General features: G+C 39.7%; 1 protein-coding gene and 1 long non-coding RNA gene across 3 annotated transcripts in view; one reads left to right on the top strand and one right to left on the bottom strand.

The window, feature by feature from the left end:
• Positions 1–1,391: 1,391 nt before the first annotated feature.
• Positions 1,392–9,005, top strand: LOC111872580. Its single transcript, XR_002844248.1, has 3 exons — positions 1,392–1,565; positions 3,871–4,022; positions 8,921–9,005. It is a non-coding gene; the product is annotated as an uncharacterized LOC111872580 (long non-coding RNA).
• Positions 8,611–21,685, bottom strand: part of LOC111872576 — a 37,064-nt gene continuing 23,989 nt past the window's right edge. For both annotated transcript variants that reach the window (XM_023866628.2, XM_023866630.1), the window contains exons 9-15: positions 19,602–19,824; positions 18,439–18,719; positions 17,622–17,753; positions 12,187–12,414; positions 11,908–12,105; positions 10,084–10,289; positions 8,611–9,692 (exon numbers count right to left, since the gene is read on the bottom strand). In XM_023866628.2, the coding sequence (XP_023722396.1) occupies positions 9,323–9,692; positions 10,084–10,289; positions 11,908–12,105; positions 12,187–12,414; positions 17,622–17,753; positions 18,439–18,719; positions 19,602–19,824 (1,638 nt within the window). In that variant the 3' untranslated portion in view covers positions 8,611–9,322. The remainder of the gene's footprint in view (positions 9,693–10,083; positions 10,290–11,907; positions 12,106–12,186; positions 12,415–17,621; positions 17,754–18,438; positions 18,720–19,601; positions 19,825–21,685) is intronic.

The raw sequence follows: 21,685 nt of genomic DNA, 5'->3' as shown, positions 1-21,685 counted from the left end.
AACGTTTCTCAGTTTAGGTGTTTTCTCATTTGATGTTCAGTTTCAGTGATCTCAAGTTATTAATCTCAGTGTTTAGGTACCTCCTGTGCAGATGTCAATACTTAGTGTCCTAATCTGCAGGACCCAGAAGAAACTTTTAATAAATAGGAGTTTCACTGTATACAGATACCCATATAAAATGATCCTGATTATATGTATGCAAGAAAGTACTTTTGTTCTAGGTTAACCGTAGAATTTACATAATATTTCCCTTTTACCACATTCAGGGGTTCAAAAATATGAAAAGGGGGGGATATTACATGAGTAAATGTGTAAAAATTTAATGTACATTTCTTATAAATTTTAATATTCTGTTCTAATTGCAATTTGAAAGAGGACAAATATCCGAAGCAAGCAAAGAGCACCAGTAGATTGAGAACTACTGGTTTGTTCTGTCACTTTGGCTGTTTGGAGAACTGTTGTTAACATTGATCCTCGCTTTATGTGTGGCCTTATTTCTTGCCCTACAGTTGTCATGTAACTAACTGTACATATCAGAATCACAAGTTTTTGGCATTGCACCACATAATACTGGAAACAAGAATCGTTTAAAATTCCTGTTCCTATCCTGAATGCACATGAGATTACCAGAGCTGCTTCTGCCTTCCATTTATATACATGTATACAGATATGTGACTGACATGGGCGTTACTGTTACAGATCCACAGAAGAATAAGAGTAAAGTGAGATTCTAATTCAGGTTTTCTGTGGCCACTAAAATTGGGGGGTACTAACACTATAGTAGAGGAAACTGACAGAATTTCAGACAGTGGTTACACGGTAATGCTTGTGGAAAGCTCAGGCAGCAAAGTGGCTGGCTATGGGCTGGGCAGCAGGGGTTTAACTCCCAACAGGGGCAGGATCTGGTACTCACATGTTCTCCTTTCTGTTGTGTATGGGGTGGTCATACTTTCCTTTCCAATATAAGCTTCTCCCAGTTGAGGTTTATCATCATTAATCCTAACTTTAGATATGCATGAAGTGATGCACTTCACATAGAACATTTAAATTTTACAGTTGGCTCATGCACATGCTACTGCAAATGTTGACAGTTGTGTTACATCTCTATGTCCCTTTGGCTGTGTACTAACACGTCAGTGGTCACAGGGTGCACTGTTGACATTAACTGGTGACTCTTAAAATCATAAAAGTTGTCAACACATTCTGAACTTCCCCACTTTTCTTACTGTATGTCAGTAATCACAGGTGATTATTGTTTCAGACATTCACAGTAACATATACGGGGCTCAGTTGTCACTAGCAAGTGCGTATGCTCTGCTTCATTGTTACTGTCCCTTGACAGTCGTGAAGAGACATCAGTGAAGGATTTGGTGTTACAAATGTTGCAGAATATTGTTGGTGTTTGGCTGAGTGAAGAGTGCCCACCAAATCCTAGGGCTCACCAGTCTTGAGGAGTTCTGTCAACCTCAGACTGAGGAAGGAGTACACAGTGAACTTCACCCCAATCCAGTCTACTGCTTGGGCTACTTCTGAGTGGACCAACAGTGGGAGCTGCTGTATGGAAGGTATGTTGCATGTCACCTGAATGATGTAGATTTTTTCTGCATAGTTGACATTTTAGAGATCCTTCCTGTGTCTATCTTGAAGGCAATGTGCTATGCACTGCCAGCACTTATAGCAGGTAGGCCCACAGGTTGGTGCCAACTCTTCTGCCAGCCTCAGGGCCTGTGTATATCCCTGTCACCCACCATAACTGGTTTCTGTTTAGTTTTAGCAGTTCCTTGGGTCTTCTGACAGAGGGTTCTTGTAGTAAACCTGTTGCCTATTTGAGTCCTGTTAAGGACTCCTTGTGTTTTGTATGGCCTCTGTTTGTCCAGTCCCTGACAACCTTGGCAATTTCTGCTGAAATGCTGCAAGCTGGTTTGGGTCCTGTGAGTGGAGATTCAGATTGGCAGTTTTGTTACTTATGCCTCAGCACGCATGTCAGTTGCGTAAGGGATTGATGGCAGTCCCAAACCAGTTTGGTGTTGATCTGGTAATTATCAGTTGCTTTAATTGCAGAATGACTGTCCAGGAGAAGATAGATGTTTCTGTTTTTATAATCCCTATCTAGATTCTCAACTGTGCATATCTTGATGGCATACACGTCTGCCTGGAATATTGTGTATTTCCTAAGACTGAAGCTAAGCTTATGCCTTGTACCGTAATCATACACTCCATACCCAGTGCCTTTATTTGTCTTGGAACTATCTGCATACCAGATTAGTCCCCCTTTCATAATGGGTTTAAACACGTCTTTCCATTTGCTTTTGTCAGGGAATCTGACTGTGGAAGGTTTGTCACAGACATGTCTCAGTATCATTTTATCAGTCCCCATCTCTAGGATGGGTTATTTAAGTCCCTGCCTTTAAGTCCCTGGATAATGATCCTCTGGGAAAATGGCTTTCCTTTCACAGTACAAGATTTACCATTTATAAATTAATTGCACTGAAAGCAAGAATCAGGACAAAATGCCACAAGTAATGTGCTCTTTTGGTGTGTGTTCAATATGTGATGGTAATTTCCAGCAAAACGTAGATGTAAATATTGACTGTTGTATCAGCTGTAATCACGCTGAATGGGGACACGAGTTCTGGAAGATTGAAAATGAAGGTTATTTATTTACTGAATCAAAATTGACTAAATTCTGGAATATAATGCAGTATCTTTAGCTGGGGACAGAAAAAAAAATTATTTGCCTACTACTGCAGGAACACTGAATCAGAATTCAAGTGTATTGTGAAGTTCTACATTACAACATTTTCTTGTCCTTTCTTCTCCTCACTTGACATTCTTCTTGTAAGATCACAGACCAAGTTTTACTCACTCTTGCAAACAGAAAACCATAATTTTACTTGCCTTTTACCTTTAATGTGGAAAAAATTGACAAAATTATTAATTTGATTTTAGTTGGTTAATTGCAAGAATGTGATGATGGAAACCTGAGTGTGCAGAATACTTTGCAGGCACTATGAAGAATTTTGTATATTTTGAGTTCAATAATTTCTTCTCTAGTAGCTTGGTTCTTCCGGCCGCACTATGGCCCTGGGGTTGACTCAGGCTCTAATAGAAATGAGTACTAGGATTAATTAAATGATTTTCCTGGGGAGTAAAGCACAGCTGGCGCATAAGGCTGACAATCTCACCGCCATCTTTGGGCCGATTGTCTAGATAATGTGGGACCCTCAATGTCTCACAACTCTATGGGCCTTCATGGCCTGTTACAGGGATAGCATTACTTTTTTTTTTTACTTCAGTAGCTTGGTTGCGTTATTCCAACAGATATTTGCATTAATACCATGTTGAAATTGTTGAAAAAACACCTTAATAGGTATGGTGTTAAGTTTGCAGTGACATGAAGCTTTTGTGCTGATTCCAATGAAAATTTGCCAAGCATGTTGGTGCAAGGGAACACAGTGTGCATTTTCATACAAGCCTGCATTTCTTTTCCTTAAATTCTAAGGAAAGATGGGCTTGTGATATCATCATGCCACTGAGTGCTTCCCCTTAATGACATTGGAACCAAGTGATGGATTTCAGTGCAGCCTGAAGTTTACATCATGGCACTAGAAGCTGTCCCACTCCCCACCTTAATTTCTTGCCATCAGTATTACCATCATGGGGATAGTGCAGACTTGTAATGAAGGTGTGAGACAAGTGAGCAATTCTCCACATTATTGTCTCTCTGTCCTCGCCAGCTCATCTAGTAGTTTTTACTGTCTTTCTTGTATGTCATCACCACCTGTTCCTTCCCATGGATACGATACATGTCATTTCTGAAATAAAGTATATCCCTATGTTCAAGTAATCTTTCTGACTGTTAATTTCCAGTTTGGTGCATTAGTTGGTGCTGGCATATCATACCATGTTGCACTGGAAATTATGTTTCGTTTTGGTGCATCCAGAGTTGCCATGATTGGAGAGAGCTCTTGCTGTGAGGATAGAATTTGGCAGTAACTGTGCAGTTCTATCAGATGCACAAGGTAGTAAGATCATATGGTTTGTAACAAGGGATGCCTGTTTTATTTCAAGACCAGTTTGCTGTATTTTTCCATAGGGAATTGTTTTTATGTTTAATGGGACTGTGTAACATGTTTTCTGGCAGTATGTTTATTACTGGTTGTTGCACATTTGTGGAATACTGTTGTTTTTGGTGTATATGTTGAAGTTATCTTCACCTCTTCCATTTTGTCAGTTATAAGCTGCTGTTTATTCTAGAACATTTTGACTGTGCACCTCAAATCCTGAGTCAGCTTTGCTAGGCACATGAGCCTTTATAACCCCAGGAGGTTAGGCAGCATGTGGCAAGCCTCAGTCATATTCTACAACAGGAAGGGTTCTGTATGAATGTGTGTCTGTGATGAACATACTTGCTGCCACCATCTGTGTCCTGATGAAACTCTGTTAGAGAGAATTCCACACTTGTTTGTTACCTTTAGCAAGGTCTGATTGATTTGTGGTGTAATAGTTGTACTTATTCTGTTTGCAAAGGTGTTAGCTGTTTTCAGTAAGTAGAGGTTTCTGTAATTGTGTTACAAAGGGTGAGTCTGTTTGCATTGATTTTTACTCTGTATACATATTGTTACCAGAGCACTCTTCAGGTTCTCATATTTGTTATTCATAACTAACTGCATGGAGCTGAGTCCTTGAGAAGCTCCCAGCCACTCAGCTACTCAAGAATTTCCTGACATTTTATGGAATCTGAAGGTCCATTAATGTGTTCACAAGAGCCCATCACTGCTCCCTATCCTGAGCCAGATGAGTCCAGTCCATACTAACTCATCCTATTTCTCCTAAGATCCATTTCACTATCCTCCCACCTATGTCTAGATCTTCCTAGTGGCCTCTTTCCTACAGTCGTTCCTAGTCTCCCACATGCACACTGCGCATCTCTATCTGTTATCTCTCTATCTTAGCTTATGCTAAGACAGCCTGTTCATCTCAAGGATTTGAAATCGTATAGCGTATCGTTGTATATAAAGCACGAATAAATACGTGGTACAGTCATTAAGTTTGTGGACTGTGGTTTTATTGCATCATATTACAAGGTATTCACGTACACTTACAAAGATCCACATCGGCCCCCAGAATAGTTGCCGTTGGCCACTATACAAGTCTGCCAACCTTGATATAGCTGCTGAAAACACTGCTGAAACATATTGGCAGGAAATTCCCATACAGCGTCTCTTTTGGCATTGAAGACCTCCTCGGACAACTGAAATCTACGACCACGTAGCTTTACTTCCAAGTGGTGGAAGAGAAAAAAATCGCACGGTATGAGATCAGGTGAGTACGGACGGTGTGGCAAAATGTTGACCTGTTGCCTTGCCAGTTCCTCTTGGACAAGAACACTGCGATGTGCAAGGGCGTTGTCACGTAGCAACAGCCACTTCTTCCTACGCCAAACGTTTCAGTACAGGATTTAACTATTTTTTGGCAGAACTTGATGTTTGACTGTTGTTCAAACTGCCACATTTTCGATTTCCACCACTTGCATTTAACTGCAGTTCACAATAGAGGCTGTAGTTCTGCTTACACTGTTTGCACAAAACTGCCTCTTGCTGTGACGAGAGATGAACTAACAGGGCATCATACCGTGCCTCATCCTATCCACTGTAGTGCTCTGCAACGACACAGTCCACGAACTTATCGACTATGGTAGTAAATATTGACACTGAGAATGTGGAATGCTTTACTTGCAAGATGTTATTAGAAAAAGGGAATAGGTGGTCATGTAGCAGGCATGGGAGAGATGAGAAATACATATAAACCTTCTGACTTCCTAAGAGGCAGGAACTCTATTAATTATCTATGTCAGGGGTCTCCAAACTTTTCAAAATGCAGGCCACATTAGGTAATTCAGCACTTTCAATGGGCCGGATAAAATGAGAAATTAATAACTCTTAGGTATATGAGTTTTATTGAAAGCACAGAATTTCATAAACTAAACACAAAGTACGTGGGAATAAATTATCGTATATTAATGACAACAGACAGTAGCAGCAAATGCTCATATATTCATTACAAATTATAATAAAACAATTAATGTGAATGATGGAACTCTTTTTGCATTCTTAAACTCTGATTAAATTGAGGTTCAAATTTTGAAAACGCTAATCAAAAGTAGCGACTTTAAATGTTCATCGGATAAATTTGCCCTGTATTTCGACTTGATGTACTTCATCTGGGAAAAAGTTTGTTCACACAGATATGTCATCCCAAAAATGGAGATAAATTTACAAGCCGGCCGTCATAGAATGGACTAAAGTTCCGGTAGCCTTATCAACATTCCTCACTACCAATTCTCGGAACAGTTAGAGCAAAACTGGGCATAACTTGCCTTTAATACAAAAATGGTAATAAGTACGACACCGGCGGTGATGATGATCTGTTACAATTACACTGAACCACTGCAAGAAGTCTCATGCACAAGACGGCTAGTAACGAACTGCTCGTGCTACCTACATTGCCACGAAGTGACATTGCTGATTGAGGCCAAACAAGTACAAAGTAATACCGCGCAGTATATGGTCCAGAATTAGTAAAATTGTGAATAATATTAATATTAACATAATATTGAATATCAATATATTTTAAACACAGTCTTCATTAAAGTCCTAACGTCGTTTCTGACAGTACACTGACAGATAACCTGCTTGGCGTGGGGTTCAAAACTGCCTACTTTTAAGTTACGACATGCAGGACCTGTCAATGATCGAATTCTCAAAGTTTGCCGCCCTGCTACTCACAAACAAAATTTCTCAGAAAAAGCCACAGGGGGTGTTTCCTGTGTAACATCAAGATTTGGAATAAGTCCATTCCTGAAAACAAGAATGTGACTATGTCCCAATGGCTTTGGTATTACTTGTTACCTGCACTTAATTTTTATTACTGATTATTCTAATTATACTTAAATTAGTGACAGTGGAGCGGTTACACTAGGTGGCTATCTAGTTTTATACTTGAAGAACTCATCAACCGTATAAAAAGAATGCTCATATAAATATTTTTTTAATGCTCTCTTAAAACTTTCAATGTCACAAGCCAATACCTTAATATTATCTGGAAGATGATTATAAATCTTGACACCTGCATAAGCAGGACTTTTATGAAACATTGTTAGATGAGTCGTTTGTTGGAAAAAAATTGGGATTATTCCTAGTATTGAAACTATGAATTTCAGAATTTTGTCTGAACCAAGTTTTCTTTGCAATCACAAACAGAGCCAAGAAGAATATGTACTGTGAGGCCAGAGGTAATATATTTAATATTTTAAAGAATTTTCTGCAGGAATCCCTAGGTCTAGCCTTCATTAGTATTCTAACCATTCACTTTTGAAGTTTAAAAATAATTGAGCTATGTGAAGAGGTCCCCCAAAACATCAATCCGTATGACATAACTGAATGAAAATATGCATGATAAATCATCTTAAGGGAGTTCAATGATACAAAAGGTCTAATCACTCTCGCACCATAACAAGCTTTAGTGAGTTTAACAGCCAAATTGTCAATATGAGACTTCCAAGACATATTATTATGTAATACTAACCAACTTTAATTCAGTAGTAAAGGGAATAATTTTATTGTTGTATGTGACTTGAGTTTCAAAGTTGTTTGCATGTTTAAGGCCGAATTCCATACAATAAGTTTTATCCACATTTAACAAGAGTAAATTTGCCTTAAACCACTTCGCCACACTATTAAAGACTGATTTCAGGTTACTGGCCAATACTGTATTGTTTTGATTACTGACGATTACACTAGTATCATCGGCAAATAAAATTGTTTGGGGATTTGCATTGGCATTCATATATTTAATAAATATGGATAGGTCATTAATGTATAGTAAAAACAGTAAAGGTCCCAGAATGGACCCTTGAGGAACGCCCTGTTTGACCAGACCCCAGTCAGATTCACTTTTATCATTAGATCCATTTCGAACTTTCACCTTCTGATACCGATATTGGAGATATGCAGGTAATGGAGACAGGAGGCCCATGTTCAGACCTCTGGAAGATCTGACAGTAGGTTTTTCTCTCCATAGTTAAAGAATTGTTATCCATGCCTAATGTTAGTCTTTGGGAGTAAGGAGGGTGTCAGCCCTCATCATGGTTTGGTTAAGAACTTTTCATGCAGATAACAGTCAAAACAATCATTTATTTCCTCTTTCAAATGGTCTCTTGTCTCAAGTGAATAATGTGTAGTGGGTGAGGAATGGACAAAACTGCATGAGTTCTGGATATCCTGTTGAAGGGATAAAGAAATGGGAGAGAACAGTGAGCTGTCTGAATGTAGCACCCACAATCAATGGTTTTTACAAAGTTTAAAAATTGTAACAGCATTTTATAATTATAATCAAAAGGATGAGGATGAGGTGGGCAGTGCAAGTTGCATGCATGGTAATGAGCCTTCAGGTTAAATAAAATATGAGGAATTCTTTAACGAGATGGAAGCCTTAAGCTTCTGAAGAGTGATTCTGATCCATGGAGTTCGTTTGCAGTAATATCAGACAACTGTTCTGGAATCTGACCGGACTGCATTTAGTGAGGTTACGTTCAGTTTGAAAATGTAGCATTTGATTTGATATTCTTTTATTGCCTTTTGCATACACACACACACACACACACAAACATGGTACAAACACACTTAAATAGTACGCTTTGGTATGGTTCGTTGTGATGTCTCGATGTGAAGTACATTAACAAAAAGGCCATCTGTGAGATCTGCATGTCCCTTTCTAACACAGCAGACCCATACTTGGACGGAATGGAATTTACTCACTCTGTATCTTTATTCTTTATTATCTGTATTCTTTTTATAAATGAATACTGTAAGAATGCAACATTTAATTTCATGCATGAAATAAACTTTATTTTTTGCAGTATGGGGCTAATGGGTTGGATGACTGAGCTACAATTCCCAAAGTGGATATTTTTCTGTTTCTGCATCCAGACTGGCTCTGAGGCTCACCCACCCAGCCTCCTGTCGAATCAGTATACAGACATCCTTCCCTTGGTGGAAAGAAGCCAGTGCATGCAGTTGTGTGAACATCGTAAAGCTGTACCTCTGTGACCCCATATGCCTTCATGACATGTTGCTGAATTAAGCAGAGGGAAAACTTTACTTTAGTTATATTCTTGGCCTTAAAAATAGAGGCCTCAAAGATTGTCCATAATATGTATTATTGTGCATCCACATACCATGTGAGAAGCTATTTTACAAAAATATTCGATGCAGTGGGAACAAGATGGATGGATATTGGATCAGCAGTGATGCCAAACAATTCATATCACAGATGTGCTCTCAGCTTCAGGTTTTGAGTCTGTCTCTGGTCTTATGGAGGGGACCATCATATCATGATGAACAGGGGCAGCTCTGTCCACCAAGCCTTCGATGTCCCTGTTGTGTGGGGCAGAACGTCGAAGGCTGCTCCTAAGGATATGTGCTACGTTAGCTGCAGTCATTGTGGACATGTGCGCCGAAAGGGCAGAAGACGGCTCTGGCAACTGTTCATCATGTTCCTGTATTGTCCTATTCATCTCCACAAGGACTGCACTGTAGTCAGGTGGAGGGGGCAGGGTACTGTTGTCTCCCAGTGCACTTGCCAGACGACGCATGCTTCGACGGAAACTCTGCCGTAAAAGTTTGGCAATCCTGAAACAAGACAGTTTTCAGTACATTTATCTCTCAAAACCATGAATGCGCTGCATATGTGAGAGCCACTCCCAATCCCAGTCAACTCGGAATGTCTGGAATATACACTGCTTGATGGCTTCGTTACAGATCGGCCATCTGTCTGGGAGACTACGATGGCACTAATAAGTGAAACCCTCATAGACAATACGTCAAGATGTGAGCATACCTCACAGACCATGAATAGAGGCACCATTGCTATACAGAGCCTAACTGGAAGGTGGAGGTGGTACCTTCCTCTGAAACATTTGAAACTTATTGTAGGATAGCTATTCTAGGGAAGGCTAGGATTGTGCTGATTATGCTAGGGTGGGCTGAGGTCATCTCTTAGTCTACCTGTGAAACTCTGTACCTTGCTCCAGTGGCTGTAGTGTATGATGGGGGTGGCGTATACTTCGGTGGAGGGTCCTCAAATGCTGACACGGTGGCTTCTGGTGTAGGAGTGACAGCGGTGGTAGTTGTCACTGCCGGTACTGAAGTGGCTGAGTTTGTGGGACAGTTTGGGGTCTCTGTCATGTCTTGACGGGTCATGGATGGCCGATACAGCAGCTGGATGCGCTGAAGATGAATAGGAAATTCATAACCATTCGCAAGTGATGACTCACCACTCACAGGGGGAATATGACAAAAGTTCTGGGAAGAACCTATGTTGCCCACATTCTGTGAAATCCTTCAGTCTGTATGTCATCAATTGCAACACACATGTACGTAGTTATAACTATTCAATTTACAATCTCCATTTCTTAATAACAACTAGGACAGATTCTAACTGTATTCAATGTGAGCAAATTACCCAAAGCTTTGCACTGCTGCCACATTTGTGAATGACAACATTCAAAGAATACCTCCCATAACATTTCAAGCATGACTGTTTCTGTTTGTTTGAATTCTGTGGCTGAGCATCCTTCTGAATCTCCATGGCTCATAACTTTAATTCCCTGTTCTTTTTGTGATTACCATCACAGTCAGGGATACTACAGATTTCATGCCAGTACCATGTTGTTTTATAATTTACATATTTCAAGACCTTACATTAAGTAGCCTTAATTGATCCCAGGTCTGGCCAAATGGGATTTGTGGTGGACAAAGTGGCGCTGGGGCAGGTTTTCTCCAAGTACTTTGGTTTCCCCTGCCAATCTTCATTCCACCAATTGCTCCACACTCACGTCCGGGGCTGGTGCAATAGCCCAGAAGTGGCCGCAGTACAAGGGACTCAGTCCCACTCCACTAGCAACAAAAAAAAAAGTAGCCTTAATGTCACACTTCAGAAGACAGTAAGGCCGCCACGTTGTTTATTGAGGAAGGACATGATACCAGCAGCTTGTCTTTCATTAGAAAATAAAGATGGCAGACTGAGTCATGCCCAGTTCTGTGGATCAAGTGACAGATACAAGCATCACTTCTGTTATGAAATGCAGAGTTACATGGTAACTCCACCACTACTGCATATGGCATCATCGAGAAACGTTACGTATCTTTAATGGGTGCACACAGCTGATTCACTTGTTTTCTTGCAAAGGAATTAGTAGTGCAGTGTGAACTGTGTGGTAATTATCATGCTACAGGATTTCACTGACTGGATGAACCAATTAGATGGCACAGGGCTACTTAGCACTAGCGATGCAATTTGTTTTCTTTCCTCAGTATTTATCCTGTTTCCCCTAATATCTGAACATCATTTAACCCTTTCCATGCTATGCATGTGTGCCAATTTATTATGCTCATCTTGCTCAGTATTTAGCATTGGACATGGGTTATTTATGTATCAACTGTAGGGGATTTAATATTAACATAATTTAAGGTTTATATAGCATCAAATGGTCAAGAATAAGGGACAGAAACAACTGAAACTGTCATAACTTCTCATACTGATTCATACGTACTCACAGGCAGACATGCACAGGCTGGGGAATGCAAACACGGACACAGAGAGAAACAAAGACATATTAAAGAGATTCTGCAGAATGCTGTGAGCTAACTTCACTTATGAGAAGTGTAACTGGGAGGCTAAGAGGCAGCATGGGAAGAGGAGAAGAGAGACAAATGACAAAAGAGAAGCAAAGAAAGGAAAAGGAAGAATAAAAAAGAGAGAGAGGAATGAACCAAGAACAGAAAAATGGATGAAAACTGCAGAATGAGAAGCACAAAATGAAGGCTGCTAAGTCTCACCACTTACATCCAAGATGTCAGGAGGCCCACTGGACAGGTATCGGCAAGTCTGCACGATGCAACCCAATGGAACAAGTAAGATGGGCAGAATTTGTAGCATGCATCCCACCTCACGTGTCCACACAGGCCAGTAGTTGTAAGTGAGGCTGCGCCAACTGTACAAGTCCCGGAACCGCCCATTCTTGAACACCATGATGCAGACCACCTGCCAGAATGACAGGCAACATTTTCACTCAACGCCTCAGAGGCTCACATTGGTCATGTCTCTACTAGTACAACATCTTACCACAAGGGCGATAGGAAGAATGACATTCCAGGTGAAGACGAGCAGTGGTGCGGCCCAAGCATGCAGACACCCAGCACTGCGACTGAACAGAGTTGCCACCACAGTCTCACCGCTGTATGGCCGACCGCGTACCACAAACACGACCAAAATCTCGATCAGGTACAGCACCATGAGCCACCAGGAGCTGCCAATGGCGTAGTCCAGGAAGTGCACAACGAATATCCCCAGCTGCAAGAGAAAGTTGACACTTAGACCATCTGAGGAGAAATCACCAAAAATGAGCAGCATAAATGCTACTAATACAAGGGTATTTCATAATGGAGTACACAAAATTGTAACCTGCACCCCCCTTCCCTACTCTTTTGCTGATGCTGCCGGTAGCCAGACTATATAGCCCCACGCAACTGACCTGTTGGGTGGGAAGTATTCGTGGCCTAATTAAGGTACCAGCCTGACATTTGCATGGAGGGACTGGGGAAAATGATGAGAAACTTGTGTCAGGATAGCCATTGTCCCAGCCAAGATCGAAGCTGAGCATCTCCAGGATATAGTTCTAGAGCATCACCTTCAGACAAATATGTTCAATGATGCTTTCCTAATTTTCATTTCCTAATGGCTCATCACATGAAGAGCATAAAAACGTATTTACTATTCAGAAAGCAACCATCTCACACAACACACAAGTATAATTGAGCAATCCTATAAACGTCCTTTTATACTCAGGGCCAGGTGGGGACGATGTAGAACACAAAAATGGAGTAGAATTACTCCGTAGTAAAACAGCAAGGAGCTTAATAGAGTGGGAACCTATTTCAGAGAGAATAATGACAGCAAGTCTTAGAAGTCTTATCTGCAACATAACCATTCATGTTCATATTTAATGTGTCTTCCAGAGATCCATGTACATAGATATAGAGTCCATCATCATTTATACTAGATAACAAAATAATAATAAGATATTTAATCATACAATATATCCCACTGGATATCACAAAGTATAAAACATACATATGCGTCTATGATAGGCCACATATAATGTACCACTCACTATGCAAGGTAACACTATTGATCATACAATGTAAATCCGACTGTACATCCATTTCATAATAACAATCATTTATGTACAAAATATAAAACATGCACATGTACAATAGGCCACATATATCACTCTTATCATCATAATACATGGCTTAATTATAAAATCTTATTGTTTTAATCCTATTTATAGTCATGTTTCAATTAAAAAAATTCCTCATTGGTATAAAGGGAATTCTGTAATAAGAATGTTGTAAACTTAGGTTTAGAACTTTGCGTGTCATTAAACATAGACTTAATTTCAGTTGGCAGATGGTTGAAGATCGTTACTTCCATATATAGTGTTATGTCGCAACAGAGACAGCAGAAATGGAAAAGAAAGATGACTTTACCAATTGCTAAATGAAACACTGAAGAAGGTAAAAAAGGAGCAACATCAAAATATTGATGGGTGATACAAATGCTGAAACAGGACCAGAAAATGAAGGATTGGAGCATGTCACTTGAAGACATGGAATAGGTAACACCAACAAAAATGGAGAAAGACTAATTGATCTTTGTGCAAACTATGAATTAGTTATTGGCAGAACAGTCTTCCCACACCAGAAATGTCATAAAGTTACATGGGTCTCTCCAGACCACAGAACAGAAAACCAAACAGATCATATTGCAATAGAAAGGAAAATTAGAAGACCCTTGACATATGAGTGAAATAAACGAGGGGCAGGTATAGCAAGTGATCACCACCTAATAATGGCTCATTTCAAATTCAAAATAAAGAAAGCTGAAAAGAAATTTCAAGTCCAAAATAAGAAGTTTGATATACAAAAGCTCAGAAATAAGGAAAAAAAATAGAAGAATTTAAATTAGAAGTGAAGAATAGGTTTGATATGCTCCAAGAACCCCCAGATACAGAAATAGACATTGAAAAGAAATGAAGAGAAATTAAGGGCATTTTTCTAGAAACCAGCAAAAAAAAATATTGGTTTTAAAAATAAACTGGAAAAGGACTGGATGTCAGAAAAAACTTGGGAAGCAATTGAAAAGAGGAAAAACCTCAAAGCCAAGTTAACCAGTGTAAAACTTGACTACAAAATTCAATTACACAAGTGAAATATTCAGAAATCGACAGAGAAATTAAGAAAGGAGTAACGAGAGACAAAAGAAGGTGGACAGATGAACAGGCTCAAAGAGCAGAAGAAGCAGAAAGACAAGGTGACACAAAACAACTATATGACATTACTAGAACACTATCAGGAAAAAGTAAAGTAAAGGTATCCCTGTAACAGGCCATGGAGGCCCATAGTGTTGTGAGATGCTGAGGTTCCCACACTGTCTAGACAATCGGCTCATAGATGGTGGTAAGGTTTTCAGCCTTATGTACCTTTACCCTCAAGAACATTCAAAGAATATTCCTGATACTCATTTCTGTTAGAGGCTGCGTCAACCTCAGGGGCATAGTGCGGCTGGAAGGATTAGGTCAATTGAAAAAAATCCAATGACCTCATCGGGATTCGATCCTGTGACCTTCCGGCTTTTAGCATAGTGTCTCAACCAACTATACTACCACTATCAGGAAGAGATTTAAAAGAACAAACCAATTAAAGATGACAAAGGGGAACTCCTTGTAACACAGGAACAACAACTAAAGATGGGAAGAACATTTCTCCGGAATATTGAACGAAAATAAAGATAAAAAGACACAAAGCACTGAAGAAGAGACAGAAGAATATGAAAATTAAGATACAAATAAAGATATAAGAATAAAACTACATTCCCCTACATGCTCAGAGATTAAAGGGGCATTAAGGAAGACAAAAGCTGGCAAGGCACCAGGAATGGACAATATATGCCCAGAAATGTTAAAATTGGACATTGAAATCACAGTAAATCTGCTATACCCTCTACTAACTGAAATATGAAAAAAAAAAAGAAATTTCCAACAGATTGGAAAGGTCTTATAATCAAAATACCCAGAAAATGCAATAACTGGAGAGGAATAATATTGCCGAGTATTCCAAGTAAACTGCTTTCTGGGATACTGTTATATAGAATTAAGAACATAGTTGAACTATGCTTTCGTAAAGAATGGGTTGGATTTCGTCATCAACGTAGTTGTGTTGACTTAATTAATACACTGAGAATTATCCTAGAACAAAGCAATGAATATCAAACTATGTACATTATATATGACCTTCATAGATTTTGAAAGAGTATTTGATTCAATGAATAGAAGAATCATGTGGCAAACACTGACAGAATATGGAATGTCACAGAAGTTTTCAAGTTTAATATGGTGTATGTATGATGATTTTAAATGCAGGATTCTACACGAAGGGAAACTTACAGACTACACTGAGATTACAAATGGTGTAAGACAGGGCTGCATTTTATCTCCAGTCATATGCTTGCTTGTACTGGATAATGTGATGAGAAAAACATTGTGAGACAGGAATACAGTAGGGGATGAAAGATAAGTTGGAGGATCTCGATTTTGCTGATGATATACGTTTATTGTCACAGAGACATATTGATATGAAGGACAAATTAATAAGACTGCAACAGAAAGCAAAGCTAGCTGGGCTAAATATCAGTGTAAATAAAAATAAAGAAATGAGAATAAGTGCCCAAATAGAAGAGGAACTATCCATCGCTAATAAAGAAATTGAACCAGTAGAGAGCTTTATATATCTGGGAAGCATAGTAACACAAAATGGAGGAACAGATCAAGACATAAAAAAAAAACAATAAGAAAAGCAAATATAGCTTTTATACAATTATATCAGGTATGGAAGAACAAAAATCTATCAAAGAAAACTAAATTACAGATTTTTAATATTAATGTAAAATCAATTCTCTTTTATGCCTGTGAAACATGGAAAGTATTAAAAACAAGTACGAACAAACTATAAAGATTTGCAAATAGGTGTTTAAGGTGCATTTTAAACAGAGATGGCCAGACACCATATCAAATGATTCTCTGTGGGAGATCACAAAACAAGAACCATTTGATATCCAAATTAGATAAAATGGAGATGGATCGGGCACCCTTCAAGGAAACCAGCTGGTGCCATAGAAAAAGATGCATTAGACTGGAACCCGCAAGGTGCTAGAAGGTGAGGGCGATCAAGAAAAACTTGGAGAAGGACAACAGAAGAGGAAATAACAGAGACAGGAAAGACCTGGAGAGAGGTTAAGGCACTGGCAAACGAGAAGAAAAGATGGAGAAGCTTCACAGGAGCCCTGTGTTCCACTAGGAACTAAAGGAATTGGGTTAAGTCAAGTCAAGAGCAGTCCTATATTGAGTAAATTGTATTGTTACATGTTAGGGTGTGACTATATATAAGGTTTGGATTGGAGATTGGATTTATTCACCACTTCGACACATGATTTGTGACTACGCTTAATTACAGCGCCATCCTTGATCTCCACACTTTACACATGCTAAGTCTTTTCAGTCTGCTGTGTCCTCACCAGTCACTCCGTGGTAATGGCTTCTATCAGTGGAGATTCTTCAGCTTCTCCAGTCACTTCATTGCCCGCTGGCTCTCAACTGCTCCGGCTAAGTCTTCTCTTCACCAAGCCCATCACAACTCTCTAACTTCTAACAAGTCTCGGTTATAACATGTCAGCACAGACTGTGTAGAATGCACCATTTCCTTTATTGTTGCGCATGAACTCATTACTGTGGGAACCTGCATGTTTTGTGGTTGCTACCTAGCAATGGGTCTACACACTACAGTATATTAAATTAGATGATTTCGTTCAGAACAGAATATATGAAGAATACAACAGCAGTAACATCTGTAAAATGTATTTACTTCACTGTCATGTATGGAGTCATCTTCAAACACTTTATGAAGGGATGCAGTAATTTCCAAAATACCTCAGGTACCATTTTCAGCTTTGTGCAGTCTCATGAAGGCATGAGTACAGCTTCTATCTATGAGATTTCTGTTGAACTGTGTGGTGTAGTTCTCATGTGTCACATATTAAAAGAGCAGGTAGCATTATGTTTGTCTTGTAGCTTGCAAGATTTTATTCTAGCTAATGACAGGGAAATCCACATTAATCTTCCGCTTACAATGCAGAAGTGGCACTATTTATCGTCATTGCTTAGTGATAATTCATTTCCCTTATTTTACCCTTTTATGCCTGAAATTCTTATAAATAATATTTAAAACTTCAGTTCCTACCTCACAGAAAGAACACTGCATCTACATTACAGAGCCTGATCTGTTAATGCTGTTTAGGAAAATAATTAATGTTTATTCTCAGAATACAGGACACACATAAATGTACCCTGTTGGCAAAAAGTACAGCCTTTGAATGTTAATGGGACAAACATAAAGTTTAACTGGGTAAATCCCATCTAATCACCATGAGACACACATCCTCACCTCTGTCGTCATGGGGAGGCCAAGAATGAAGCCACAGACGCAACTGAAGAAAGTGATTGTGGTCTCCCAGGATTTGAGGGCAGCAGTGTTGATAGCCATGATGCCTGTGATGACACAGTGCCAGATACACAGCTGCAAATATGTCCTCACAATGCTTAATGCAGTTGAATATGAATTAGCCCCTTTTCCACAGCTGTCTGTGGTATGCCTCCTTTTGTTCTGTATCTTAACATATCACTAATCTAAATGAAGCTGTTTCCATGCAGGCATATGACAAATCAATGGTTTGCCAAGACATGCCACAAATTATCATGAAAAAGGGGCCTTTAAAATTCAAAGGACAAAAAGTCAGGTGCCTTCCAGACAATGAACTGAAACTAGTACCAACACCATTGGTAGTAACACCCACCACTACACAAGTACTTTCATATTACATTAGTCAAAAACTGGCAGTAGTTAACAGTCAATCATGTGACATTCGAGATCCCCATGACAGTGACTGTGAAAATCAAAGTCTTGTGGGGTATGATACCATGTAGACTGGTACATTATAACAAACCTGACACCTCCACCTTCAGGGTAGAAGAGTAAGCTGGGCGCGAACAAAGGGAAAGTGTGAACCAGGACTGATCACTAACTTATTCTTCTATCCTGAATATGACTGCATAAGGTTCCCCAAAGCAATGGTAATAATTTGCTAGACAATACAGCTTTATGGAGGGATCATCAGATCTGCTGCTGACCATGGGAACTAAAAGCCAGCATACTATCAGTTTAACAGTCAGACAGTACACAAGATTCTAGCAATAATACACACCTGCTGTGCGATGCCAAACAAAATGAGGACAAAGTAAAAGAGAACAGCCCAGAAGGGTGATATGCCATCTGCACCAAGCAGTGCCAGAGTGGATGGCACCAGTTCTGTTGCAAGTCGTAGAACTTGGTACCCGCTCTGCTGGCGAGAGTCAATTCCAGGCACGGTGACTCTGCTGCCGGCAATTAGCACTGTGTGGGTCATGTAGCGGACGGGCGTGCTGGCCAGTGCTGGTGGCAGTGGCTCTGACTCCGGCTGCAGGAACCCATATGTTGAGATGTGCTCTAGAACCCAGAGACTTATGACTCGTGTTTGTGAGGAATATTTTAGGGTTCTGGGGGTTAAAATAAAGAATATCATGCTTTCCTGACTGGTTCCAGTTATTTAACTATGTTCTGTCAGCTGCAGAATTTATTTAACACTGAATGTGAACTGATATGCTTCTAGATGAATGACTGTAGTTGAGCTACTGGCCAACCCGGCTCACACTTCAACCATGTGTGCTGCTAAGTAGGATAGATGAATGATTTCTTCACAAATATTTTTAATTATTTATATTAATATTTATTATCTCCTTTTTCAACTTTGATTTATTCACGGATTGTGGGGGGGAGGGGAGCCTCTCCCTGCTGTTGCCCAAGACTCCAGTGGGTACTGGAAACACATTCCCCAGGGACAAAGTGGCTGGAACATGAAGCTGACTCTTCAGCTCCCCTTTCATTTTATTTATTTAACATTTCTGTCAGTACGCAAGACTATATAGTGTCAAACAACAGGGCAAGCAATCAAAAATAGATTGAGAAGGATGTAGAAGGAATCGATGATGGCCTACTTGCAGTTACTATCTCCTTATATGCCTGGAGGGACTGAGAAAAACCATGAAAACCCTCACTCAGGACAGCCATTCTCCTGGCTGAGATTCTAGCAACTCTCAAGTACAAGCCAGAAGCATTAACGTTTAAGCCCTTGTTCAGACTACACTGCAAAGAGATGAGTAGCATTCGTACATGGGCCACCAGCACATTGCACATACAGACAGAATTAATATGACCTTTTTACAAGCAATTTCTATTGGTAATATGGATATATCTCTCATCTGCCAATAGTAAAGTGTAGTATGTTGGGGGTCAAGTAAACGGCATGACATCAATGCATGTGGGACTTACCGAAGGAACTAGGGATGTACGTAAAGCCATGGCTGTGCAATATGGCAACGCAGGTGTTGGCGAGGAATGCTGCGAGCAAGAGCACGGCTACAGTCAGCACAACAACAAGGCTGGTGTCACGGTTCAGGAGATGCCTGTGTCTGTTGTGAGACGTGATCTGCATGGCTGTCGCTCCAAGCAGCCCCCATGTGAAGAAGACCTCCACAGTTGCAGCTACCCAGCACTGAAACAAATGCCTGTGGATTCAGAACTCCGGCTGACCAAGAAGCCATTCATCCTAACATTTTCCTCAGGGTATCTTCAGAAATGTGTTGTGATTTAGCATGAATTAGACCACAAACACTTCCCTCCACATTCATTCCTTACAGACCTTCTACAGTCAAGCAGTACAAAACCAACACCATGAGACACAAGCACCTCTCATTCCAGTGAACAGCATCGTAAAAGTCTTCTGGGAGGAGAAACCCTCAGTTGGGAGAAGTGGTGTCCCTGAATTTTGAACTGAGCATCTCCCACATACAAGTCTAGAGCAGGGGTCTCCAAACTTTTCGAAACACGGGCCACATTAGGTAATTCAGCACTTTCAACGGGCTGGATAAAATGAAAAATTAATAACTCTAGGTATATGAGTTTTATTGAAAGCACAGAATTTCATAAACTAAGTACAAAGTACGTGGGAATAAATTATCGTATATTAATGACAACAGACAGTAGCAGCAACTGCTCATATTTTCATCACAAATTATAATAAAACAATTAATGTGAATGATGGAACTCTTTTTGCATTCTTTAAATCTGATTAAATTGAGGTTCAAATTTTGAAACGCTAATCACAACTAGCGACTTTAAATGTTCATTGGATAAATTTGCCCTGTATTTCGACTTGATGTACTCCAGCTGGGAAAAAGTTTGTTCACACAGATATGTCGTCCCAAAATGGAGATAAATTTACAAGAAAATTTCTTCAAATTTGGAAATTGCTGAGTTCAGGAATTTATAAAATTCAATCAAATTTCCTTCCTTGTATTTGCCTTCAATATGATAATTTTCCTGAAGTTCAATAATTTCCATTTGAATTTGACTTGGGACATCTGCAGCATCACAGTCAAACAGATTTTGAAACAATTTCATTTCCTGAGCATTGGCATCCAAATCAGCAAATCGCTTCCGAAATTGTTCTTTCAAATCTGAAATGACTAAATTTGCAAACGGGGAAGGAAATTCAGCTTCACCCTTTTTATGCAGCTCTGCTCAGTATAGCATATGAACAAAGTTACAATTTTTCACTTGGCTTTCCAGAAGTATCAACTTTGCTCTGTATGCCTTGATAAGTGCAAATAAATCACAGACTGTTGCGGACCAATTTTGAGATTGGAAATTAAGGCATTGCCTTAAAGTTTTGAGACTTGTGAAAAGTGTTTCACAGCCATTACATTAGTATGTCGACACCTGGACAGGCAACTAGGTTAAGAATGTTGATGATCAGCATTTATGCGTAATCACATAAGTAAGAAGCTCTGCTAACTCGGCCACTGGAGATGGTAATATTATTCAATACACAGCGATGAGACACCATGGGCCCGCCCACAACCCCAGGGAATAACTAATTAGAATATAACTTTGGGAATTGAGAATAAAAAGGGGAGTTAACCTCCCTCTCTCGTTAACAGCTGATTCAGCAAGTTAATAATATAAATTGCCGAATTTTGGAGACTTAGGGATCTGATCTAACACATAATATTCAGTTGTCAGCCAGAGGCGCTATTCAATATTGGTCTTATGAGCGCTGGAAGTTGGCCTGCATTCTTCTATGTCAAGTAAGTCATGTTTACTCATATAAGCAATGTTGTTAAATAATATTGTGGATAAAAGCGTGTGGAAAATATCGATAGCAAACTCCAGTGTGCTCGGCGAGCCCTTAGGGGAGAGTAATAATTATGTAACAAGTGATTGCCTAGGAAGATAGTCCGGCAATATGTCTGCGTATGGTGTATGTGTTAGGATTACTAGTAGTGTATCATGAATAGTAGGGAAACAGGATCACATTGCACGATTAATACTTGCCTATAGTCAGGAGTCGAAGC

This window comes from Cryptotermes secundus, unplaced genomic scaffold, assembly GCF_002891405.2.
Source record: "Cryptotermes secundus unplaced genomic scaffold, Csec_1.0 scaffold1276, whole genome shotgun sequence".
Lineage (NCBI taxonomy): Eukaryota > Metazoa > Arthropoda > Insecta > Blattodea > Kalotermitidae > Cryptotermes > Cryptotermes secundus.
The sequence above is the reverse complement of the archived record's forward strand: the minus strand, read 5'-3'. Positions and strand labels throughout refer to the sequence as shown.